Source organism: Ochotona curzoniae, unplaced genomic scaffold (assembly GCF_017591425.1).
Source record: "Ochotona curzoniae isolate NIBS_2020 unplaced genomic scaffold, NIBS_Ocur_1.0 contig_21, whole genome shotgun sequence".
NCBI lineage: Eukaryota > Metazoa > Chordata > Mammalia > Lagomorpha > Ochotonidae > Ochotona > Ochotona curzoniae.
This window is the reverse complement of record NW_024465322.1, coordinates 10736328-10762178: the sequence shown is the minus strand read 5'-3', so window position 1 is coordinate 10762178 and position 25851 is coordinate 10736328. Positions and strand designations below refer to the sequence as shown.

The window sequence follows — 25851 nt, the reverse complement described above, 5'->3', positions numbered from 1 at the left end:
TCTAACTGTAACGTGGATCTGTTTTCTGTCCAAAAGGAGCCAAAATGCAGAGCGCTAACTGCTCCTTCTCCACCGGGTCTCTCTGCACGCTGACTCTGGCGTGGCTCGGAAACGCCAGGAAAATCGACTCCAGTGCTCCTACCTAACAAGCACGGGGCGACGCCTAAAGCAGCGGGAACTAGACACGACAGGAAAGCGTTACCGTGTCCCCGGAGCCAGCGGCGGCCGAGCGCTGACAGAGGCGCGCCTCAGGCGAGCGGGAAGCCGGGCGGCAGCGCGCCGGGGACGCTCAGGCCGCGGCCACGCCCCTCCGCCCGCCTCGGCCAATCGGGAGGGCGGAGGTGACGCGGGGCCTGACTGGGGCCTGGAGGCGGGACCTGACAGGCGAGGGGCGGGGCCTGGAGGCGGGACCTGACGAGGCGGGGTCTGCCGGGCGATGGGCGGGGGCCTGGAGGCGGGGCCTGGCAGGCGATGGGCGGGGCCTGGAGGCGTTATCTGACAGGCGGGGGCTAACTCTGGGCGGGGCGCGGGTTGACCGGGCGGGGCCTGTCCTGCGAGGGGCGGGGCCTGGGCGGGGCGCGCCCGCAGGTCTACGCTGGCGGCCTATGCAGGTGGAGAGCCCCCCCCCCTCCCGGCCTTCGGGCTCCGGAGTGAGGAAATGGCATCGGGGACCCGGATGGAGGATGTGAGTGCACGGGAGGGGAGCTGGTGAGCCCGGCCGTGTCCAGGACGCCGTTCTCCCCGGGCCGGGGCGCGCGGGGCGGGGACGGCGGGGTGTTCCCTGAGCCGGGGCGCGAGGGCCGCGGGGTCGCCCCGGTGGGCCGAGGAGGCGGCGGCGCCCCGGCGGGCGCGGCCCACGTGACAGGACTGCGCGCCTCACGTGACAGCCGCTCGGGAGCAATGGGGCTGAGCTGCGGCCGCCGCAGGACAGCATCGTGTTAAATGTGGGCTTGCTAGGAACGAAAGGGTTCTTCAGTCTTCCATCACACCAGAGAATCTTAGCTGCTTAAGTACTAGGAAGGCGCATTTGGAGGAAACGTGTATCATGCCCCCAAATTAACTGGGTTGCTCGTTACACATAGCAAAATCCATACCCTTCAGGAACAGACAGGTGCCTTAGAGCACTTACTGGGGTTAATCAACTGAACAAAGTGCCCTGGGAAAAACAAAAGACGCAGGAAATCTGTCTCAGAACTGCAAGTGCTCCAATTCGTAAAAGTCCTCCTGGCAAAATGAAGACCGCTTTCTGATGACATGACTAAATTTTTATTTTACTATTTTTTCCAGTTTAAAACAAAAACAGGAAACTGTAAGAGCTGGGAACCGATTTGAAGCTCATATTTAAAGCAAAATCTACTGAATGCTGAAACATTTTCTTTTTCATTTACACTGGAAAGGCAGGGAGAAGCAGACCAAGATCTTCCGTCTGCTGATTCACTGCTCACACCCTCACAGCAGCCAGGGCCGTGCCAGGCCAGAGCCTGGAGCCGGGCTGGGCCTGGATCTCCTCCACGTGGCAGGGGACCAAGGGCTCAGCCCTTGCGTGCTGTCCCCCAGGGCGCGCACCTGAGGCAGAGGAGGACTCCAGCAGGAGTCAGAGCTGAACTAAACTGCTGTGCTCACCGCCGCCACTGCCATGCACCTCTGGAGATGCGATGTTTAGGGGGAACAGAAGGACGGGGCATTTATTTGAAAGAGCAACAGGGAGGGCCGGGCAAGGAGAGATGTTCCACATACTGCTTCATTGTCCAAAGGGCAGGCTGCCCTGGGTGGCTTCCGGCCCGTGATCAGGAATGAAGGAAGGAGGCGCTCGGGTGGGGGTGTGGCCGGGTCCTAAGCAGGGACTTACCTGTTGGGGCCAATGCTTGCCACTCCTTTTGAATTTTTTGAGGATAAGATTAATGAACCAAGAATTTATGGAAAGAAAATCAGTGTCTAGGAAAGCACAGTCAGGAAGTGCTTCCTGGTCAGTGCTGGCTGCTCAGTGTCTGTGGCTTTTCGCTTCCGGGTGAAGGGAGACCTGCTAGGTTCCATGTCACCCAGCACCTGGCCGTTCGTGTCCCTGCAGCAGGTACAGAGCCGTGTGCCTGTGGGTCTCAGTAAGTCTGTATTTGCAGTGGAGAAAGCAGCAAGTTGCAGGTTAGTTAGGCTGTGTTGTTGTAAGCAGTAAAGGCCGTTCGTTGCAGCTCGTTTAGGAAGATGGGTTTATTTGAAAAGATACAGGGAGAGTGACCAGGAAGGGCTCTGCAAGGCGCCAAAGTCGACTCAGAGTGTGGGTTCCAGGATCTGCTAGGCTTTGCCCCAGAGCGAGCCTGCCTCAGCCCGTGCGGGCAGAGTGGGACAGCCCGGGACTGTGGCTGAGCCCCCTGGGCCGCAGAGGGCAGAGACTGCGGAAGGTGTCCCCGCTGAGACCGGAGACACAACACCCTTCATTGGCTTGTGTCACAGAGGAGCGCGAAGAGACACCACGTGGGCGGAAACCCCAGGGATCTTCACAGACAGAATGGAACTATTACAGTGGCAAGGAAGAATTCATTTGGCGTCAGGGGTCCTGGCCCCCTCACCCTGCACTTGAGCTGGATGAGTTCAGAATGACTGCTGCTGCTGGCACAGTCATGCCCCTGCTTCCTGATGGAGCCGCTGGACACTGGGTGGTATCTGAGTCGCAGCCGAGTTATTCTAGTCCTAACCACTTCAGCATAGTCAGGAGAAATGAAAGATACGCACAGAGTTTCCTAAGGAATATTCTAAGTGACAGTTGTGAACAGTGTGGTTCATAGGAGTTTAAACCAAAGAAATACTGCAGGGCCCGGCACAATGGTTCAATGGCTAAATCCTCAGCGTGCAAGAGCTGGGATCCCATGTGGGCACCGGTCTGTGTCCCTGCAGCTCCACTTCCCAGCCAGCTCCCTGCCTGTGGCCTGGAAAAGCAGTCAAGGACGGCCCAAAGCCTTGGGACCCTGTACCCACATGGGAGACCTGGAAGAGGCTCCTGGCTCCTGGCTGAGGATCAGCTCAGCTCCAGTCATTGTGGCCACTTGAGGAGTGAACCAGAGGATGGAAGATCTTCCTCTCCATCTCTGTGTAAATCTGTCTTTCCAATAAAAAGAAATACTTTTTTTTTAGAGAAACGCTGCCGAACATGTTTTGACGTCTTGGTTGGGACTGTGGACAATTATCTGAATTCTAAAAAAAAAGACTCGGAAGGGTATTTTTTGGGCAGTGTAGGAAGCCTTTTTAGCCTAGAGAAGAAAGTGGTTGAATGAGGATGTGTTGGGAGCCAACAGGTAAATTACTGTCCTTGCAGGCTCAATAATGTCTTTGTTTAAATTTCCCAAAACCCACATGTTCAAGAAACTGGGCAGTGTTTTAATGTCTTAGTATACAGACTGAACTCGTGGATGCCCTGTCCTGTGGAGCACGCTGTTCTGGCGGCTCCAGGACTGTGCAGTGTTCGGAGTTAGCCTGGAGATTTGTGAGGGTGCGGTGAATTGTGGTGTTCCTAGCCACGGTGAACTACCAGGGACCAGACTTACCCTGCTGCCAGAAAGGCCACAAAATGAGATCAAAGGTGATCCGCACTTCCTGAGCCGGTGGCCTGAGCAGTGGAGGACAGCCACCTCCACCAGCGGCCAGCCCGGCTTTCCTCCTGGAGGCTCACCCTGAGCTGGGCGGGGGATGGGGCCAGGCTGCTTCACAGGCCCTCTGAGCTGAGGACAAGGAGAGGTCTCTGGAGAGAGCCCAGAGGAGAGCAAGGGGGAAGCGGGAGGACTCCGAGGACCTGTGAGAACCGGGCCTGGGTGTCAGTGAGCGTGGGACCTCCAGGGGCCCCGAAAGAGTCATGGGGAAGGATTAGGCGAGTCCTCGCAGGGCCGGCAGGAGCCCTCTGGATGCACAGGCTCTCAGGCCAGCGCTCAGAAAGGTCTCGCCTCAACAGTGAGGACTAACCTTGGCTGCAATCCCGCCCTGAGCCTTAAATGCAAAGATCACACTGTTTCCGGATAACCAGACTACAGGCAGAGGGAAGCTCGGGCATACAGGGGCACAGATGCCAGCACTCCCAGAGGAAAAGGTGCAAGTGTCGGGCATCTGGTCAAAAATGAAGACGCCTGCAAGAGGCAGGAGCATCTGACCGATCGCCGATGAGCCCACTGAAGCTGAGTGCAAGTGACATGCAAGATAGCACAGAATGCTCTACCTGTTGTCTGTATGTACTAAACCTCAAAGCAGAGCTCAGAACATGTAAACCTTGTAGAAAGGTTTAGAAGCCATCACAGAGAGGACGCTTTTTTTTGCCATAACAGAAATAAGTTGGCAGTTGAGGAAGAATGCACAGCGGTGATGGGGATTCGAGATGGCAGTGTTGATTTCAGAAGAACTTGTGACAGCAGTGAGAAGTCCCAAAAGCCAGAACGCTGGGAGGTGCTGGCAGAGACCCCGCCAGGTGCCGAGACGATAGAGGGAGCGAGTGATGCGAGAAGCCAGGCAGGAGCTGGGAACACAGGAGACCGCTCACCCTGAGCACTCTGATGCGAGGGTGCTGTCATCGTCCCAGCAAAGCTAGGCAGCTGCTGCTGTGAGTCTCTGAGTTGGGAAACAGGGAACTTGGTAAACATAGGGCTGGGACAGTTCTTCACTCATGAACCAAATGTTTTCTGAGTGACAGTCACGAATGACATTGTTGGGTTCAAAGATGAGACTGACAGAGTGAGGAGTTTGGTTTAATGAGATCTAGCGGGGCAAGACAGGTACCTAGGAAAGGATGACAGAGCAGGTGAGCTTGAAGTGCCCTGAGACACAAGGGCGGGTGGCATGACACAGACCTGGGAAGCTCATCTGGGTGGGCGGGGCGGGGCACAGATGTGTGAGGGAGCTGGGGGGCGGGGCACAGATGTGTGAGGGAGCTGGGGGGCGGGGCACAGATGTGTGAGGGAGCTGGGGGCGGGGCGGGGCACAGATGTGTGAGGGAGCTGGGGGCAGGGCGGGGCACAGATGTGTGAGGGAGCTGGGGGCGGGGCGGGGCACAGATGTGTGAGGGAGCTGGGGGGCGGGGCGGGGCACAGATGTGTGAGGGAGCTGGGGGCGGGGCACAGATGTGTGAGGGAGCTGGGGGGCAGGACGGGGCACAGATGTGTGAGGGAGCTGGGGGGCAGGGCGGGGCACAGATGTGTGAGGGAGCTGGGGGCGGGGCACAGATGTGTGAGGGAGCTGGGGGGCAGGGCGGGGCACAGATGTGTGAGGGAGCTGGGGGGCAGGACGGGGCACAGATGTGTGAGGGAGCTGGGGGGCAGGGCGGGGCACAGATGTGTGAGGGAGCTGGGGGGCAGGGCGGGCGTGCACAGTCCTGCAGTGATGGACTTGGTACACAGAGCCTGAAGTTAGGCCTGAACTACCATCTTGGTGAGCTAGCGAAGCTTATTAGTGGCATCAGTCTCAGGGTCACATAGGATAAGGGAGGAGTTGAGCTTAGCAGTTCCCATAAACCTTTCTACAGAACCCATCAGCTTCCAAGAGCTTGTCTGGAACTGTCTTCTGTTTTGTATATCCCATGAAGTGTTCTCATTCAGTTATACAAATGGTATCCAATCAGTTGCTGTCATACAAATGATATCCTATCCATTGTAATCCTATGTTTTCTGTATTGATTTTCGTTTTTCTTATTTTCACCAAGTTGGTTATGGTAGTTATCTAGAAGAAAGATTTTATTTAAAAAAGATTTAAAGGATTATTTATTTTAAAAGAGTAGAGAGAGGGAGCTTTTCCTTCTGCTGGTTCACTCGCTGCATGGCCACAGTTGCCAGGTTGGGGCCAGGCTAAAGCCAGGGGCCGGGAGCTTCCTCCAGACCTCATCCGAGGCAGGGATCACACGCCTGCAGCAGCCTCCACCGCTTTCCCAGGCCGTCCTAGCAGGGAGCTGGCTCCAAGTGGAGCAGCTGAGTCATGAACCAGTGCCTACACAGCATGCTACATCGTGATGCCAGCCTGAGGAGGGTATTTCTTTTTTACAATTTGCTTTAGTCTCTTTAGACAGTTTTGGAAGTTGGAAGACTTGGTTTGGCAAGGCAATGCAGAAAGTGATGGTTCCGTGTGTCCGCCCTTTCCTGTGCCCCAGGGTTCCTTGGACATCATCCAGAGTGTGGACGATGACCCGCTCCTGGACGCCCAGCTTCTCCCACACCACTCGCTGCAAGCGCATTTTAGACCCCGATTCCAGCCTCTGCCGACCGTCGTCATAGCCTACCTCCTCTTGTTTATCCACGTAAGTTAGCCGGGAGGAAGGGGCCACACAGCAATGTGCTGCGTACACGAAGCACCCTGTACCGTGAGAAAGATGGTGCCAGCTTGTACCCGCTGAAGAGCCGCTCATAGCGCACGGTGTTGGTGGCAGAGATGTGTGACCTGTCAGGAGCCGAGCCGCCTGCTTTCACAGTGCATTCTGCCATGATTGCTGCTAGCAGGGAATGGGGTACGAGGGGGGGTGTGGAATAATCTCATTACCAGGATGAAAATAATCAGGACTTACATAGTTCATGCAGAATGCTTCTATGCGCAGTTCTTAAAAAGGACTTGTGATCACTCACGTTTTTTCCTGGGTGTAATAATATTTCCAGAAGCGCTCGCTGATCCAGTTGATATAAATTGTCCTTAAGGTGACAGCTCAGAGTCTTTGTTGACAATGATCCTAATACATGAAGTACTTCCAGAGTCTGTAATAGATGAGTTTATTTAGGTGCAAAAAGCTCTTGAAATCTGTACATTTTTTTTCATAATATACATTTTTCATAGACTATTTGACAACCCATTGTATGCATGGATTTAATAAGTTTTCTTGCAGCAAAATAAGTTTATCTTTTTTAAAAAGTGCATTTTTTCATTGCTTAGAGAGGAAGGATGACAGAGCTCTCCCATCCGCTGGTTGGTTCTCCCGAGGACCTCCGGCTGGGGCTCCCCTGTGGGCACTGGGGCCGTTGCTGGCTGCTTGTTGAGTGCGTTGGCGGGGAGCTGCAGTGCAGGCGGGACTCCAGCCAGCACCCCGGGACAGGATCGTGGCGTTCCAAGCGGAGCCTTAGTGTGCAGCACCGCAAGGCCCACCCTGAGCTCACCTTTTTGAAGAATCCTGTGTTTTACAGCTTATTTTCTGTGCCATTTGACTTTTTACCCATATGCACAGTTGGTTATTTTTTTTAAGATGTATTTATTTTTTATTGAAAGGCGGATATACAGAGAGGAAGATTTTTCGGCTGATGGTTCACTCCCCAAGTGGCCGCAACGGCTGGAGTTGAGCCAATCTTCAGCCAGGAGCCAGGATCTCTTCCAGGTCTCCCACACAGGTGCAGGGTCCCAAGGCTTTGGGCCATCCTCGACTGCTTTCCCAGGCCACAGGCAGAGAACTGGATGGGAAGCAGGGCTGCCGGGATTAGAACTGGCGCCCACATGAGATCCTGGCATGCAAGGCGAGGACTTTAACCACTGTGCTATTGCACCAGGCCCCCATCCAGTTATACAAACCAAAGTGGGTGGATGATACAGTGACTTACTGAGTCCCTTCCATCCGTCCCTCTCACTCACCAGGAACTTGTATAAAACAGGGAGCTCAGGTTGCCCTGCAGCCCTAGGATGCTCAAGCTACACGTGCCTAGAGGCTTTTGAAAGCACGGATGCAAAGAATGGAAACAGCCCAGGTGTCTCTCAGCAGAGGAGTGGATGGAGAAAAGGTGGTACCTCTGCTCTGGAATACTACACAGCCGTGAGAAAGAGTGGAATCCGTTCATTTGCAATACAGTAGTTCCAAGTAGAGACCATCGTGCTTAGTGAAATCTCAGTGGTCAAATATCACACGTTCTCTGATGTGAGTCAGGCTTTAGGCAGGTTACAGGATGAACAGACGTGGCTCGTCTAGCATACAGTCCCGCGGGAGACTGGCTCGTCCAGCATAAGCATACAGTCCCACGGGAGACTGGCTCGTCTAGCATACAGTCCCACGGGAGACTGGCTCGTCTAGCATACAGTCCCACGGGAGACTGGCATGATGCAGCCCAGCACTGGGAGGTAGAGTTACGGTATAGCATGTGTCTCTGCTCCCGGACGCAAGCGGAACTCCTGTTTTGAAACACGTAACATGCAGTACATCACGATGCTAGATTTTCTGCCTTTACCTGCCATGCCATGACACATGTAACTAGCAGAAAGTCAATCCTGTAGCTGTTACTAAGAGGCTACACTAGTGTTATAAACTTGGGGACTAATAGTGGTGGGGGGAGTAGGGAGGGATGAAGGGGAAAGGGAGAGAAAAACCCCTGTACCTACAAAACTGGAAAAAATAAATAAATAAAAATAGATAAAGCCCTTAGTGCAAGGTCTTCCTGCAGGCCTGTCCTGGGTCGTACATTTCACTTACGGGTCAGAAGCACCGAGGCTTTTCCTCGATCTTCCTGTGCGGGGGAATCCAGCTGGACACCACAGGCTGCCCTGTGGGTGCTGTGCACGGTGGCTGAGCGCCTCTGTGGGCCAGCAGGCAGCTTGAGTCCTTGTCCTGGAGAGTGGGACAGTGGAGTTTTCCGGTGGATATGTTTTTGGCATCTGAAGGCACCCCCACCCTGTGTTTCACAGTGACTGTGCTAATTTGCATAGCCACCAGTGCCGTGTGGCAGTTCCCCTTTGTGCATGCCTGGCCAGCGTCTGTTCTCCTTGTACTTCCTGTTCCACCTTCGGCACCGAGGTCTCGGCGGACCCCGCTTGAGGAGCGGGCTCCAGGACTTCCGCATTTTCCTCTTGGCCTTTCGTGCGTTCTGTTTGGAGAAATGTCTGCTCAGGCCATTTGCCCATTTTCTAATAAGCTTTATTTGTTTCTGTTTCTAACTCTACGTTTTATGCTGTGGCATTGCTGTCAGATGCATGGCTTGCACGTGTTTCCTCGGCAGCTGTATGTCGTCTATTCTGCAGGTCGTTCCTGCGCCTGTGGAAGTGTCTCCGTTTCATAGAATCCCATTTCTGTGTCTGTTTCCGTTGCCCATGCTTTTGGGATCTTAGCCAAATCAGCACTGCCTACAGTGATACCTGGAAAACATTCGCTTTGTGTTTTGTTCCAATAGTGTCCTGGTCTCCGTCTTCCTTCTGAACCGCTGGGCCAGTTCCCAGAGTTCCGGAAGTGGTCAGAGGTTGGCTCCGTTTTCTTTCTTCTCTCTGTGGATGCACAGTTTTCCGAGCAGTGCTTGTTAAAGAGAATTTCCTTTCTCCTGTGTACGTAGTCACTGCCTTTGTAAAAATCAGCGTGGTGTAATTATGGTGCTGGTTTTTTCTGGATCTCTTCTGTTCCCTGGTCTTTATGTCTGCCTGGATGCCAGTATCAAGTTGAAATCAACTTTTCCGTTTCTGCTCTAAGGTTTTCTTTTTCCCACGATCCAGCTTGACATGCGCAATCATCCCTTCACGCCTTCCTCCTCTCCCCATGTCTTCCTTCTGTTATTTATCCACAAGTTGAAATAAGCTTTTTCAAACCATGACTTTTATTCCTTAACTTTGAGGTGGTACATTGGCTTTTCAAAAACTCTAGTAAAAACAAACAGGGGGGAAGGAAATTGCCTTTAGCTTAAGTGGTAGGAAAGGATTTTGGAAAAATGTTTATCTTCTCATTTGTGATTTTGTTTGTTTTGCAAGTTTTTAGTAAATCTGTATAATCTGTTTTAAAACTTTGTAACAATGATTAAGATACATGTTTTAAAGGTTGGTTTATTTTGATTGCAAAGTCAGATATACAGAGAGGAGGAAAGACAGAGAGGAAGATCTTACATCCACTGGTTCACTCCCCAAGTGGCTGTAGTAGCCGGAGCTGAGCCGTCCTCGACTGCTTTCCCAAGCCACATGGGAAGCTGGATGGGCAGTCGGGCCGCTGGGACACAACTCGGCACCTTTATGGGACCCCAGGCCGTGCAAGGCGAGCCACTAGGCTCTTCAGTCACTACTGGCACTTTAGCCACTAGGCTATCACGTTAGGCCATATTAAAATATGTCTCAAAACTCATTTGTAAAAATAGGATAGCAAAAATATGAGCTGGGGGTGGTTACTGCAGCTTACTACAGGCCGGGGTGGTCATGCACCCTAATATGAGCCGGGGTGGTTACTGTACCCTAACACGAGCTGGGGCTGTCATTCACCCCAATCACTAGCACTGACTGTTAACCCTGCGGCTTGCTGTCCACCAGGTGGCGTTTGTTGTCCTGGCGTTTTTGACGGGCGTGCTCTGCTCATACCCTAATCCGAATGAGGACAAGTGCCCGGGAAACTACACCAACCCGCTCAAAGTGCAGACCGCCATCATCCTGGGGAAGGTCATCCTGTGGCTCCTGCACGTCCTTCTAGAACGCTACATCCAGCACCACCACAGCAAAGTGAGAAGCCGGGGCTACAGCCTGCTTTACCGCTCCACCAGGCACCTCAAGAGCCTGGCGCTCCTCATACACTCCGCTGGTAAGCCCCGCGGGCTCGGGGCTCCTCCGTGGCTAAAGGAGACAGAAACCCTGCATCCACGAGGGCCGGGCCAGGCTGGAGCACCAGCCCCAGGGCTTCTATGGGTCCCCCAAGTGGATGAAGGGGCCATCACATGTTGCTTTCCCAGGCACCTTGGCAGAGGGCTGGGTTGCAAGGAGAGCAGCTGAAACTTGGGCCAGTGTTTATAGGAAGTTCCAGCATCCCAGGCAGTGGCTTAGCAGGCTATGCCATCATGCTAGCCCCAGTGTTTGATTTTATAATCAAACATATCCTCCTGTTTTTGTTTTTTTTTTTTTCTGAGAGTAATGTGTGTTGTATCTGTTATAATTTGGATCACTTTAATGTCTTGAAGCTTTTCTTATAAACACCCTTAATTGTCACTTGCGATCTGGATTTGTTCTGCACGTGGTGTCCATGGACCCATGGCCCTAAGGATGGGGAATGCTTGTCTCCGTGATGCTCGGTGCCCCCTTCTGATAGGCTGTAATGACCGGGACGGTCCGGGGAACAGGTGCTGTCATTTCATTCATTCTCCCAGACACTTGAGGCAATGTGTGTGCAGGCAAGCTCAGACCGCTTACGAAGGACTTCCAATGTATAGTTGCCTCCTTTTCGGTTGTTGTTGCAGATATTTTAATTTTTAAAGTTCTATTTATGTTTATTTGTTTGAAAAGCAAAGAGACAGTGTGTCTCCCACCCACTAGCTCTTCTTTTTAGAAGAAACTGCTCACTTTAAGTTCAGAATGAATCTCGGGAAGATTTGAGTCAAGGTTAGGAATGGCTTTTCCCCCGGTAGAACTGCTTGTGGTGGTCTGGCTTTTGCTTTTCCTTCAGTGTTGTGTTGGTCCATTTCCTTGACGGGCAGTGAAGTCCTTAGTGTCTGTTAGAGGACCAAGCATCGGTGGAGGGAGACCTGGAAGCCGCTGCCCCGCCCACCTGTCTCTCCGGGTATATTCCACTGTCGCTTGCAGCATTCTCTTTTGGCCTCAAGATGTCGCCATCCCACAAAAACTGAAAGCAAAAATCTGTAGGGCCTGGATGACCTTATGTACTTTATGACCAAAATAACGCCCAGTTTCTCGCAAAGATGACCTTGACCTTTGTCCTTCCTTTCAAATTCTTGTTAAACATGTGACTCTTAATTATGATCCCTTTCCAAATCATCTGCTGCTCACGTGAGGACCCAGAGCAACCCAACAACTTGGTTGTTGTCTCTCATGATCGATAAAACACTCATCACTTGGGACAGAAACCAAGTATTAAAGCTGGAGGGTGTTCCCGCTGTTCTTGCCTTTAGGAAACCCCAAGGTGTCAGGCACAGTGCGGTGGGCATCCGGCGGCCAGCAGGGCTCTCCCAGGGGCCGACGCTGTGTTGTGCTTCTGCTTTCCAGGTAACACAGTCCTCCTGCTGCTGCTGTGCCTGCAGCACTCGTTCCCCGAGCCCGGCAGGGTGTACCTCGACGTCATCCTGGCCGTCCTGGGCCTGGAGCTCATCGCTTCCCTCCTGAGTCTGCTGCTCTACGCAGGTGGGCATTGCATCCCGGCGGTGCTGGAAGCGCTGACTGTGGGCACGGTTCCCTGGGTAACTGAGATGCTCTCCGGCTCCCGTGTGCTGACGGCATCCAGCCGCATCCCATTGCAAACTGGCAGGGTCCAGACGCTTCCCCCCGGGCGAGGACTTCTGGAACCCGTGCGTTGTTGTCAGCTACAGTAAACAGCTTCTCATTAAAAAAAAAAGCGCCCACAAACTTTTGTCTCCTTGTGGCCAGCTGAGATGTAAGTTTGGCATTTAAAATTACAAACGAGTAAACTTTAAATGCAAAACTACATTTAGCACAAGATTGCTTTAGGAGAAGCCTTGACGTAATCTGTTCTTGCGCTGACATTTGTTTTGTGATATTAAATATGTCCATTTCAAAAAAAACAGTCATTTCTCTGGTTGTCAAGGGAAGCCGTGTGGGCATGACTTGGTGTCCATGAGCTGATTTGTGTGTGTCCTTGAGTCCAAGAGGAAAGGGGTTTTTACAATGTAAATGCAGTGACTACTTTTAAGGAATTTTTACTTACTGATTTACTTATTGGTTTTAAGGCAGCGAGATGAGAGAGAGACAGAAGTACAGGTTCACTCCCACAGTGCCTGCCCCGAGTCCGGGCCTGGCTGAAGCTGAGGACCATGTTCTTAGCTGCCCGGAACATCACCAGTGCTGTCAGGGTCTGCATCTGCAGCAGGACAGAATCTAGCCGAGCCAGATGTTGAACCCAGGCACCATGGGATGCGCCTGTCTTCTCGGCCAGGTCAAACACCTGCTGTCATAGTTTAATCATCTCTGGGGGCTGTGGCTTAGATGTAAGAATAAATTCAATTGGCAGCACTGTGGCTGCCAGCGTGGTCTCCCAGCCCTTAGTCCAGGCTGCACAGACACTGCCGTGTGTGAGTGTGGTTCATATATGTATTTACTTTATGAAGAGTTTATGTGTCTATAAACTTACCTGAACAAAATGAATGTGATTTGGGAAGATGGAAAAAATTGGTTTCCATATTTGATCATCTTGACTAACAATGACTTTCTTGCTTTAGAGAAAATTAGAAAATTTAATAGAGCCAAACCACAGCCTGACGTACTTGAAGAAGAAAACCTCTGTGCCTACCCAGGCAGTATTACCTCAGAGACCGGCTTCAGGTGAGTTGGGTGGGATGCAAAAGGTCAGAGAAATAAATGGGCTTTCTTTCTGTTTTAAGGATGGGCATTTGGCCCAGCAGTGCAGCAGCAGGTTGGGGTATCCCTGTGCCACACTGGGTACCACACCTAGTTCCGCTCGAGTCTCCAGCATCTTGCTGACAGAGACTGCACGAAGCAGTGGTCATGGCTCAGGTAGCTGGGTCCCTGCACCTGCTGGAGAAGGAGTCTGGGCTCTTGGCTTGGGCCCCTCAGGCGCCATCGCAGGCTCTGGGGTGTTGAAGCAGCAAATGGGGCTCTCTGTCTCTCAAATTATTTAATAGTTAATTTACTTAAAGATTTCCCTCCCCACCAAGCTGGAAACTGTTGTATACCTTGGAGTTTGCATTTGAAACTTTGTAGCTGTGTTCCGTTTGTTCTTTGTTTTACCTCTAGAAAACCAAGCCTGAATTGTATAGATGAATTTACTAAATAGTTTGTTTCTTTGTTGTCAAAGTGTAGTTAACCTCTCTTTAATCTCATGGCGCTCTTGAGGCCAGAGTAATCCTTTCTTCTGGAAACACGTTCTTTTGGGTGGGCTTCCCTGATGAGACAGCCTCGTGGCAGGCCCCTTTGCTGGCTCTTTCTTCTCTGACCCAACTTGCAACCAGCAGTGTAACCAAAGCCATGCCCTCTGTCCCAGTGTCTCCCTTGGTGACCTCTGTGGCTGGAAGTCTCCATCCCGGCTGGGGAGCTCAGGGCTAAAGTTGTCATTAACATTCTGTAAACAACAGCTGGCACCGTGGCATAGCATGCTAACCCTCCTGCAGTGCTGATATCCAATCTGATTACTGGTCCGCGTCCCAGCTGCTCCACTTCTGATCCAGCTCGCTGCTTGTGGTCTGGGAAAGCAGTGGAGGATGGCTCTAGTCCTTGGGCTATGGAAGACCTGGAGGAAGCTCCTGGCTCCTGGCCTCAGATTGGCCCAGCTCTGGCCCAGCTGTGACCCGTGCATCCCTTGATTCTCTGCAGGACCATTTCAACCCTCGAAGAACTTGTTGAAAAGCAAGGAGACATCATAGCGTACCTGCGGCGACACAACGCCCTGTTAAGTAAGCGCCTGTTGGCTCTCAGCGCCTCAGCCCCGAGCTCCCAGTCAACGTGAGAAAGTCAGCACACCGCTGGCGGAGCAAGGCACCTGCCCACCTGACAAGTCAGCATGGCGCTGGCGGAGCAAGGCACCTGCCACCTGACAAGTCAGCATGGCGCTGGCGGAGCAAGGCACCTGCCCACCTGACACGCTGCACAGACGGTTGCTTTGCACTTCTGCTTGAAAACATGAATTCAGTTGTGAAAGTGCAGGGCTTGTGAATCGTTGGAGACGATTTTGAAGAAGCTGTGATGTCACGAGCACACTGCCTGCTGTGTTCGTGTTCATTATTTGGAAATAATGGACTGTTTGTGTTTATCCTTGGATTAAAGGTAGGGTTTATACACCTCCACAGTCAGCAGTTTTTCTACCTGACATGAGAACCTGCTAATAACCTGGTAGTTTATAGAGGAAAACTGACTTGCAATCTATTTTAAAATCAGGGATCCAATCAAATCATTCTCTTGTGAAGTGCTGCTTTTTGTTTTTCGTATGTCTCCTGGGTCTGTGGGTGCAGTCAGGGAAGCGCTCAGCGTCCCGTGGGTCTGCAGGTATAGCTGGGGAGCGCTCAGCGTCCCGTTGGCCTGTGGGTGCAGCGGGGGAGTGCTTAGGACACTTAGGCCAGGCAGGTTGAATCAGAAATTCTCCACCGTAGGGCCAGTGTGTCTCTGGGTTCTTCACCATGTGGAATGGCTACCATTTTCTTTTCTTCTGAAATAAAAGATGAAATATTGGCGCAGGCCAGTGGTAGGCAAATCCGGGCTGCTTGTCCCATTAGCAGCACTTTCCATTGGTCGGCCTGAGTAATTCAGAGAAGGATTTGGAACTTGCACGTTATGTTTGCTCTTCTTCCAAAGTTGGCGTGTAGTTGAGTATTTATTCCCTGGACCACGAAGGTCAGATGTAGCACAGGAATCTTGTGGTCATAAATGTAAATAGAAAAAATAGGAGATACTTTCCTAAGTCACAGAATATACTAAGAACTGTGATTGGGATGAGAATTTAAAGCCACTTTATATTCAGATATTAAACATATCTAGCTGTTGAAAGGAAGTATTTTATGGGTACATGGCATCGTTTCTCTGTTTTCCTAACGTGCCCCTTTGCCAGTTTGCTCTCAGCGCCGTGACACGCTGGTTGGAGGCTTCATGAAGGAAAGGAGCATCTGTGACTTGCGGGTGTATCTTTGGTGGTTAGCCGGTCCTCAACCTTCTATTGAAAAACCATACATAATGGGCCAGGCATTTTGGCAGAGTAGGTTGAGCCAACACTCGGACACCTGAACCCCGCGTCAGAGTCCTGGCTGCTCTCTGCGTCTGATGCCGCTTCGCCCACTAGGCCTGGGAGGCAGCACATGATGGCCCAAGCGCCTGGGTTCCTGCAGGGTTAGGGTTAGTGTGGGAGACCGATGGTCCTCACGTCTCCTGGCTGTACCAGGCATTTAGGGAGTGAGCCAACAGCTGCAAGCTCTCCCGCCCTCCCTCCCTGTTGCTTTGCTTTTCAAATAAATAAATGTTTTAAATACAAAGCTTAGCCACGTTGGCTGTAACTGGACAAAGGATGCGTCACTTGGTAGTATCCGAGTTGCTGTTTGCTTTAGCTACTGCCGTTCCTGGGGCAGTTTAAAAGTTGACGACCCTGAAGGTGACTGTGTGTCAACTGCAGGCAGTACCTCCGAGCCTTCACAATAAGACATTCACAAACGGAAGCCAACCTGGACTCCTCCTTTCAAATTCAGAGCGTGCCCAAGTTCCTTCCCTTCTTCCTTTTGTTTCTCCCTTCCTGGCCAAGAAGTCTCTCTGGAAATTTGCTTCTACATAGGAAAAGAACCTGTCATCTTTGACATCAGTTGCTTGAGAACACACCAGTGGTAGATGATTAGCTCAGATTGATTTTTAAGCTCACCCGGAATCTGATCAATTAATCAATTTCTGAGATTTAGGGAATGAACTTTGGTTTATAGAGAAATAAAAAAAAAAAAAAGAGGAGGGGTGGGGAGCTCAAATCCTGATGAAGACCTGTGTGGTCACGGGTACTTGTAAAGCAGGAACCTTGCGGACAGTGCCTGGAAACGAGCAGGGACATGGAGCGGTGAGCAGCGCGGTTGGTGTGCTACGGCCGTGCAGAGTCCAGGACTGGTGCGGGTTACAATCCAAGAAGGGACAGGCAGAGGCTGCACGGGCTCAGCTCTAAGCACTCTTGGCAGGAAGCACAGGGACTGTGTCGGAGGAGCAGGGCTGGGAATTGCAGCAAGTCGGTGCAGAGAGAACGGAAGCCAGGAGCCTGCGGCATCAGAGGCCCTGGAGGCCATTCGAGTCAGAAGCGGGAGGTCAAGGTGTGGGCGAGAGGCAGGCGAGACCGGGCCCGAAGGTGGTGACACTGGAGGGGACCACGCGTCCTCTGCAGGACAGTGGGATCCTCTGAAGGGCCTCAGGCCACAGACACCAGTTTTACTTTTAGAAGGATCACAGTAGTTGAGCTTGGAAGGTGGCCCTGGACGAGGACAGCTGTGGAGCCATTTTGTTCTGAGTGTGGGTCTGTATGTGTGTATATATGTGTGTTCTCAGTGACAATAGCATCGTGATTTGTTATAAAATAAAAAAGCATTATTTTTTTAATGGCTATACTGAAAAATACAAAGAAAAATGATCTTTTCAAATGCCACTACCGAGGAATTGCACTGGTTTGTACACCTGGTTACCCCATACCCTTTCCAGTAGTCAGTAATATCAGTGTGACCCAGCCCAGCGGGTGGCTCATTACTGTGGATGGAATTTCTTTGAATACTAGTGGGGGGAAGTGTGCCGCTCCCCCGTTTTGTGATGTTTCATACATGCTTTGTGATATATGCATTCAAGTCCTTTGCTTATGATCGTCCTGGGATAGTCTTTCTGTTACAAATACAATCTTCCTTTATATACGAAGAGTAGTCCCTGGCTTGCATTTACTGAAAGTATGTCTCGATCGTGTCTATTTAGAACACTGGATTGGTTTGTCTCAGAATCAGAAGTTCAGTGTAGATCTTATCACTGTTGATTCTTCAACTCCCACAGCTCTGATTTCTTCTTCACTCACGGGTGGGAGACTTCACACGGCCGGATGGCCCGGCTGCCCTGGGCGTGACGCGCTGCAGAGTTCCCAGTAGCTCCAGTAAATACCCACACACCCACGCCTCTGCTACAGGTTCTTTGCCTTCTCTCTGGTTTTCAAGCAAGTCTTTGTTCACCTTTTATCTTTTTTAAACTTTCCCCAGCTCTCCCGTAAGACTACAGACATGGTGGGTCATACCAGGCTTTGTAAGCAGTCGCCCGTGCATGAGGGCGGTCGGCAGCGTCCTGGGGCCTGGGGGCCAGAGCAGACCCCCAGTCGCGGCAGACGGCTCACAGTCAGTGACTTGGCAGCTCACTGCCGCAGGCCACGCCCTAGGGGCTGGAGACACAGCGGTGAGATGACACTGCCTGCTTCTCGGAGGGGCAGCAGAGGGAGAATGGCAGTGAATGGCACAGACAGCAAACCCGCTGGGCTTGGCCTTTTGTCAACTGTAAGTATAGAACCCTGGGTCTAGTGTGTCAAGGAGAAGCCTGACCGCGTGTGCTCTGGGAGGCGGTGAAAGATGGCCTGGTGATCCTGTCACCTCATAACGGTGACATTCCTTGCGACTGCCTTCATGTTGACCCAGGCGTGTCCTTTGCAGACATCTGGGGAATCAGCTAGTCTGTTATGCAAGATCTCCTGCTCATTTACTCTCTCTGTGCCTTTCAGATGCGTGCGCCTTAAAGACAGCACATGGAGGTTATATTACGGAGACGCAGAAGGGGGCTGGCCCCGTGGTGTGGCGGGTAAAGCTTTCTCTACGACAGGCAGTAGTTTGTGTACTGTCTGTCCCACCTTTGATCCAGCTTACTGCATCAGAAGTTTGCCCCATTTTCCCCTGCCCCCCACCGCCCCTGTGAGCCATCGGAGTGAAGTTTCCTGGCTCCTAGCTTTGGTGTGGCTTCGCCCTGGTTATGGCCAGGTAGGGAGTCAGCAAGTGTTACGGGGTGCAGCCAGTGATAGCCAGCACCCCTTGACCGTGGGCCAATGGAATGTGGCTGTGTCCTCTGTCCTGAAGGTGGGCGTAACAGCAATGGGATGTTAATTCCATCCTTAGTCACGCCCCCCACCCCCTAGGTATTGGCACCTGCCCGCCTGTGCCTCACCTATCAGCTGAGAGGGGACGGCATTGCATTGTTGTGAAACCACACCCCTCACAAGCCCCTTTAAGAGGTTCCTGGAGCAGGGGCTTGCTCTCTTTCTGGTCACGGGCTTCCTTGCTCTGGCATCTCGCTCTCGGCTGACCCAGGACAGGTAATCCCCTGCGCGTGGTCCCTGTGTACCGCTTAGATGGGAGAATGGCTACAGCAGCTGTTTATGGTTTGTGTGCTCCCCAGGAGAGGGGAGACCTAGCGGTGATGGAATGTGGGCATAGAAGCCAGGGAAAGGTGAGCGCCTGCAGCTTTGTGAGTGTGCCCGGGTCATGTGCTGCATGTCTCAGGATAGCTGGGACAGAGGGCCTCAGTGTAACGGGTGGACTTCAGGGTAGTGGACACTCGTTCCTCTCGGGGTTGTCATTTGTTGGATTATATTCGGTTGGATTATGATTGGTGGGATTACAATATGGTCTTGTGATTTGCTATTTCTTTTGTTTTTAAGATTTGTTCATTTTTATTGCAAAGTCAGATATATACAGAGAGGAGAGACAGAGAGAAATATCTTCTCTCCGATGATTCACTGCCCAAGTGACTGCAGCGGCTGGCACTGTGCCGATCCAAAGCCAGGAGCCCAGATCCTCTTCTGGGTCTCCCGTGTGGGTGCAGGGTCCCAAGGTTTTGGGCCGTTCTCAGCTGCTTTCCCAGGCCACAAGCAGGGAGCTGGATGGGACGTGGGGCTGCCGAGATTAGAACTGGCACCCATATGGGATCCTGGCGCATTCAAGATGAGGACTTTAGCCACTAGGCTATTGCACCAGACCCAGTGATTTGCTATTTCTAATATGCTCTGTTATCACCAAGCTTGTTTACTAAACAGTCCTTAATAAACCTTAGATACTTGTGTTCCCCTAACACAAGGAGATGGAAGATCTCTCTCCCTGTCCATCTCTCTCTGTGCCTCTCCTCTTTCATTTTGCCTTACTGTAGGTGAGGATAAACATTGTGTAAAACAAGATTGAGGGCTGGTGTGTTGGCATAGCAAGCCAATCCTCCGCCTATAGCATCTACACTCCACATGGTTGTCCCAGTTTGTGTCCCAGCTGTTCCACTTGCAATCCAGCTCCGTGCTTATGGCCTGGGAAAGCAGGGAAGGGGTGGGGGACTAGCAAGCGGCTCCTAGGTCCTGGCTTCATGCCAGCCTCAGCTCCTGTCCTTGAGGCACATGAACCCGCACGTAGCTGGAGGTTCCCTCGCAGTCTGCCTTTCCAATAAAAGAAGCATCTTTCAAATAAAGAAAAAAGAAAATCAAGCCAAGGTAGACAAAGATACTCCCAGAATCCTTGTGGTTTATTGCAGCACACCCAAAAATGAGAAAAAGAACACCAGATCCATGTAGTACAAATTTCTGCCTTCCTGCAGGGCAGGCCAAACCCCTGGTGGCTGCACTGTGGTCTAAATGGGACATAAAGAAACCCGAGGAGTCAGCAGGCGCTCAGACACCACTGTACTCCAGGCTCAGCTTCCCCACATCCCAAGGTCCTTCTCAGCCGTTCACGGGCTCTGGCCCTGGCTCCGGCTTGCTCCCAAGGCCTGCTGTGCATCAGTACTCTTTATTAGAGGTCTCAGTGTCTGGGGCTGGAGGGGCAGTGTCTCCCGCAGTCACAGAGCTGAACGCAGCCAGGGGGCAGGGGGTGGGGTGGACTAAGCCCAGCTCACAGCCTTCCTCTGCCTGACACTGCCCCCTGCAGCGGCGTAAGCCCATGACTCAGGTTCATGGACCTGATGAGAGCAGGAGACACCAACACAAACACTTTGTAATCTTGGGGAGGAGGGGAAAGCAAGGATGGGAAAGGGATTAAAGTCCTGAGTGGCTAATGAAAGTAAGATACCTTAATGGGATCTGCTTCTCAGTGCAGGCCCCTCCCCTGACAGCACCCTGGGGGGTTCCTGCCTCAGGGTGCCCTAGCCCCACCCAGATGCTCTAGGGCAGGGCTGCCAGTTGTAGGGTGGGGACCTAAGAACCCTGCCCTCCTGGCTGCCTGTAAGAGCCAGTCACTGCAGAGCAGTCTCCACTGCTGCAGACTTCAGGGACCTTCTGTACTACCTGCCCCAGGTAAGCCAAGTTGGCAGATGGGTATGGGAGGTTGTCCTGAGGCTGGTCTGATGCGCTGGGGTTTCGCTGGTAATGGGCAAGCGAGAAGGTCACGCCAGGTTTAGACTCAGTGGACATACCAGATGCTGGGGCTTCCATACCGTGCCTGAGTCACACACCCTAACAGGTATCCCAGCAGGTATAGCTGGCAGAGATTTGCGCCATTCAAGCACTGTGCTGGCAAGGCCCTGAGGAGGTGCAGGGCAGTGAGCTGGAGCTGCAGACACGCCTATGGTGGTCACAGCCGTGAGAGTTAACGGGACAGTTCATGGCAGTGCCCTTGCTGTCCTGTGACTGAACCCTCAGAGAGCCGGGGCTGCTGAGGTCAGGAGGAACTCATCAATGAGCCCAGGGGTGGCCGTGCGCCAGGCAGGAAGGAGGGAACCTGCTTAGACCAGCAGACTGGGGAGAGGGAGACAGGGAGCTCAGGGAGGGGAGAGCTGAGAGAGCATGGTTCTGGGCCAAGGGAAGGCTGGCATCCCATGGCAAGAGCTGTCCTAGGGCAGGGCTGCCTTGAGTGGGAGGCCCCGGGTGTGCTGCTGGCGTTGGTGGTCATGGCCACCAGGTGGCAGCATGGCAGCGAGTGGAAAAGATCAGTGAACTGCGCGTGAGCCTGGGGGAGAGTGAGTGAGCCTGGGGCCCACCGGGATTTGGGGAGACGAGCGAGAGTGAGCCTGGGTCCCACCGGGATTTGGGGAGACGAGAGAGAGTGAGCCTGGGTCCCACCGGGATTTGGGGAGACGAGAGTGAGTGTGGCCCACCGGGATTTGGGGAGATGAGAGAGTGAGCCTGGGGCCCACCGGGATTTGGGGAGACGAGAGAGAGTGAGCCTGGGTCCCACCGGGATTTGGGGAGACGAGAGTGAGTGTGGCCCACCGGGATTTGGGGAGATGAGAGAGTGAGCCTGGGGCCCACCGGGATTTGGGGAGATGAGAGAGTGAGCCTGGGGCCCACCGGGATTTGGGGAGACGAGAGAGAGTGAGTGTGGCCCACCGGGATTTGGGGAGACGAGAGAGTGAGCCTGGGGCCCACCGGGATTTGGGGAGATGAGAGAGTGAGCCTGGGGCCCACCGGGATTTGGGGAGACGAGAGAGAGTGAGTGTGGCCCACCGGGATTTGGGGAGACGAGAGAGTGAGCCTGGGGCCCACCGGGATTTGGGGAGATGAGAGAGAGTGAGCCTGGGGCCCACCGGGATTTGGGGAGACGAGAGAGAGTGAGCCTGGGGCCCACCGGGATTTGGGGAGACTCCACGGAGCACTGCCGGCTCCCGAGCTCCCATGGCTGGAATGGGGGGGCGTCTGGTGTTCGGGCAAATGGGCTGATTCTTCCTCTCCCTGCCCCAGGCTGCTCTCCTTCCTGTCCCTTGTCCTGACTTCGCAGACTTGGAGAGTTTGTCAACAAGGTGAGACAGAGCTGCTATATCTAAATTATCAAAAATAACCCACATTCGTTTTCATGATTCAATGTTTGTTTCATCTAAATTCGCTGTATCCCCACAGGTGAGTGTAGTTGAGTGATTTCAATTGATACCTTGGAGCGTGAAAACGACCCAAGACCGTGGGGTGATCTCCACTCCAGCCTGGTCCCTCACATTTGACAGCGAAAAGCTCTGCTCAGCTGATTGTAGAATCAGTGTTTCAGGAACTGCCCAGCCAAACGCACCCCACCTCTTCCGTTCTGGTTCAGTTCTGACATTTATGAACAGACGTGTATCCAAAATTTGAAAAGTTTAGGTGAAAAACAAGGAAATGAATTCTGTAGCAAAAAAGGTGAAACATCAAAATAGATGCGATGTGAGGTCCAACAGTAGCTGTATTTGCCTTAGATTTCTCACAGGATAAAAATTATTTGTCTTTGTTTTCAATCATTTTTCTAAAAGGGTTGTATTGGAGGGCCCGGCACGATAGCTCAGCTGCTATGTCTTTGTCTCACACATCAGGAGCCTTCACAGTTTGTCCCTCCTGCTCCACTTCCCATCCAGCTCCTTACTTGTGGCCTGGGAAGGACCCTGTCCCTGGCTGGGAGACCCGAAGGAAGCTCCTGGCTCCTAGCTGCAGATCGACCCAGCTCTGGACATTGCAGCCACTTGGGGAGTGACCCAGGGGATGGGAGATGTTTCTTTTTGTTTCGCCCTCTCTCAGTAACTGCCTTTCCAAAACAAAGTAATAAATCTTTAAAAAGGTAGAGTTGCAGAGAAGTATTACAGAGGAGTATTCCATGTGCTGGTCCACTCCCCAAGTAGACACGTTGACCAGGCTGGGCCAGGATGGAGGCAGGAGCCAGGAGCTCCATCTGGCACTCACAGCAGCAGGACCCACGTGCCTGGGCTGGCTTGTGTCTTGCCAGGCACTTGAGCAGGGAGGGATATTGGAAAGAGAGCAGTAGCTGAGACTCAAACTGGCATTCCGCATAGGGTGGCATCATCACGAGTGGCGCTTTAACCATCCGTGCCACCTGACTGGAATTTTTGAGATCAGGATTCTATTCTCCCCTGAGGGCTGCTCAGATGGCTATGTACTTTCTCTGGGTGCCCCCATGAAGGTGCCAAGGAATGTAGGCGCCAAGAAGGCCCATTCCTTCAGTCCCATGCAGCCCTGTGGGGGTGACTAGCAGGTGGGCTGCTGGGAGTGGAGGAAGAGCCAGTGCTTTCCTGAAAGGTCACCTTGAGCAGCCCCTACAAAAAGAAAGTCAGCTTTTTAAAATCAAACAGGAGCTTGACAGTTGTATCTGCTTTCTCACCCACAGGCTTGCCGAGCTTGGCTGTCTAGTCTCTACTCCCTGCACAGGTTCCTGAACTACTCTGACCAACTGCAGGTGGCAGTCGAGGCCTCTGGAGACCTGCTTCTGCCTTGTGGGATATCAAGGCTGCCTTAGCAGACAAGACAGTGAGATCCAGGGCGCCCTTGCTTCTCACCAGAGGTCACCAGCGCAGCCCATCCCTGCCCTCAAGGCCCGATGGCGGAGGCGGCCCACCTGCGTGCGCTGCAGGAAGCAGTCAAGTGCCCCGTCTGTCTGGATGATCTGAAGAACCCTGTGACCCTCAGGTGTGGACATAACTTTTGTCATTCCTGCATCGAGGGGGCCTGGGGTCAGGGGCAGGAAAGCTTGCGCTGCCCTGTCTGTCGTTACCAGTGCAGAGAGAGGCTGGTCACGAGCAATGCGCAGCTGTGCAGGATGGTGGATATGGCCAGGATGCTCCGGGTCAGCAGCAGGGCCGAGAGTCAGGGGGAGTCACCTTTATGCAAGACGCACGACCTGGCGCTGGCCCTCTTCTGTGAGGAGGACCTGGAGCTGCTGTGTCCCCAGTGCCCTCGGCCCCCTGAGTGCGAAGGCCACCGTGTGAGGCCCGTGGCCGAGGCGGCCTCTGAGCACAAGGCCAGGGTCTACAGCTACTTCAAGCCCCTCAAGAGGCACGTGGCAGAGTTTCAGAAGGTGTTAGCCATCCAGAACACAAAGTCGTTAGAAGCGAGAGGCAAGGCAAGAATCAGCGAACTTAACTTACCGCCTGAAGTAAAGTACCTGTGCCAGTTCACACAGGGTATATGTCGTGCAGTTTTCTTAAGCGCAGATGAAGAATACAGAAATTACCTCAAACAAAAATGTGATGACGACGAGACTGCCTTTATAGATCACCTTTGCTCATTGAAAAGTCTGGCCATGGAGCTGACCGAGATGAGGGCGCTGTCAGAAGTGAGACTGCTGACAAGCATCAAGGGCATGCTCTGCAGGTGGGAGAAACTGAAGCTGCCGGTCCAGAACCTGCTCCAGACAAGGACAGCAGGACTTTCACCTCCCCCGCCACATCCAGCTCCGTAGAAAGAAGGCCGTCACTCGGTCCTGAAAATGTCACCCCATTCAGCTCGTCTTAGAGGACAAGAAGTGCACGACATAGAGCACCTTGTGCCTCCCAGTCCCAAGAGGTTCGTGTCTCCCGTGGCCCTGGGTTCTGAGCTCATCAGTTACATGGCTTTACCTTCCCCTGTCAGATGCATAGCTTATGGAAATGAACACAAATGGAACATATACCTGGAATGGTACAATCCTCAATTTGTGATTTCAGAGTTGTAATAAAGTGTGTCTACACCTATGCCTATGCTGTCAATCTTGCCGATCTATGGATGAGGAATCCCTTCCAATGTGCATCGGCTGACACCATCGGCCTTAGTCTCCAAGCGCCCAGATGTTGGGCTGGGGTATGTCCACATGTTCTGTTCTGCATTCTCAGCTATGGTACGAAATATACTCTACAGGCCCCAGTGAGTGACCTTGCCCTCCATGGGCACCATGGTCTACCGCCCAGCCCCCTAGCTTCTACACTGAGGAAGACCAGTTCTAGGCGGGCTCGTGGACCTGAGCCAGTTGACTTGGGCATTGCCAGAGCCCCACCCCCGGGGCTCACAACACCCACTGCAAAGGTGGGGCCAAGTGCCTGGACCAAGAGACCCAAATCCCGCTGGACCCCTGACCCCTGAGGCTCACAGACCAGTCACCCACTATGTAGGTGGGCACTAAGGCCTGGGCCAAGAGACCCAGTGCCAGTCCTGCCTCCCCGACCCCTGAGGCTCACAGGTTCAGCTCCCACCTTGAAGTTGGGCGCAAGGTTTGGGTCATGTGACCCATGACTTGTTGGAACCCTACTCCCGTGGGTCATGGACCTGCCCCCTTCTCATAGGCCAGGAGACCCACTCCTGGGGATCGTGGACCCAGCACCCATCTGTGTCATGTATGTACACTTCCACGTCTGAAACCCACCAAAATATTAACGACCCTTCAGTCATGAAAGGGCTTGCTTCCCATGAGTGACTTCCTAATTCAGCCATAAAAAGATGAGGACACAACATCTTGCCAAGACGAACAACATTTATTGGTTCATCTGCACATCCCGCCGGGAAAGGGGGCAGAGGGGCACAGGGACTAAAAGTGCAAGGCTCTGGGAGAAGCGTCCTGTTGACGAGGCCCTTCTATCTTCCCGTCCTCCTGGGCCTGTGGAGGTGACAGCAGAGAGGGGTCAACAGCAAGTTGATTGCCCCTTCGACATGACTTTGGTGATGAGAGACTTTGAAGGCATAATTGGGAAACATGGCACAAGATTTTCTGTAATTGTGGCAGCGAATCTAGTGGTTTCTGTTGTTCAAACCGTAAAATGAAACTTCTCCCAGCTCAGAGTCCAGAAAGATGCCAACCTGGTTGACTTGCACTTCATCGGGGCCTA

At 52.8% G+C, this 25851-nt stretch overlaps 2 protein-coding genes across 3 annotated transcripts; both read left to right on the top strand.

The window, feature by feature from the left end:
• The first annotated feature begins 594 nt into the window (after positions 1–594).
• Positions 595–14458, top strand: TMEM192 (transmembrane protein 192). 2 transcript variants are annotated; one of them, XM_040971359.1, is made up of 6 exons: positions 595–685; positions 6113–6259; positions 10204–10468; positions 11881–12015; positions 13068–13170; positions 14179–14458. In XM_040971359.1, exons 1-6 carry the CDS (start codon positions 659–661, stop codon positions 14309–14311), a joined length of 810 nt encoding a protein of 269 aa, XP_040827293.1. In that variant the 5' UTR covers positions 595–658; the 3' UTR covers positions 14312–14458. The 2 variants fall into 2 exon arrangements, with proteins under 2 accessions (XP_040827293.1, XP_040827294.1); XM_040971360.1 differs by lacking the exon at positions 11881–12015.
• Positions 4566–25081, top strand: TRIM61 (tripartite motif containing 61). Its single transcript, XM_040971358.1, has 5 exons — positions 4566–4576; positions 9870–9880; positions 14456–14628; positions 21983–22041; positions 23385–25081. The coding sequence occupies exon 5, from the start codon at positions 23595–23597 to the stop codon at positions 24453–24455; it is 861 nt and encodes a 286-aa protein (XP_040827292.1). The 5' UTR covers positions 4566–4576; positions 9870–9880; positions 14456–14628; positions 21983–22041; positions 23385–23594; the 3' UTR covers positions 24456–25081.
• The last annotated feature ends 770 nt before the right edge of the window (positions 25082–25851 follow it).

Coding starts and splice junctions, on each gene's coding strand:
- TMEM192 (XM_040971359.1), top strand. CDS start 659: ATGGCATCGGGGACCCGGATGGAGGAT. Junction 686..6,112: donor CGGGGACCCGGATGGAGGAT/GTGAGTGCACGG, acceptor CCTGTGCCCCAG/GGTTCCTTGGACATCATCCA. Junction 10,469..11,880: donor GCTCCTCATACACTCCGCTG/GTAAGCCCCGCG, acceptor TCTGCTTTCCAG/GTAACACAGTCCTCCTGCTG.
- TRIM61 (XM_040971358.1), top strand. CDS start 23,595: ATGGCGGAGGCGGCCCACCTGCGTGCGCTGCAGGAAGCAGTCAAGTGC.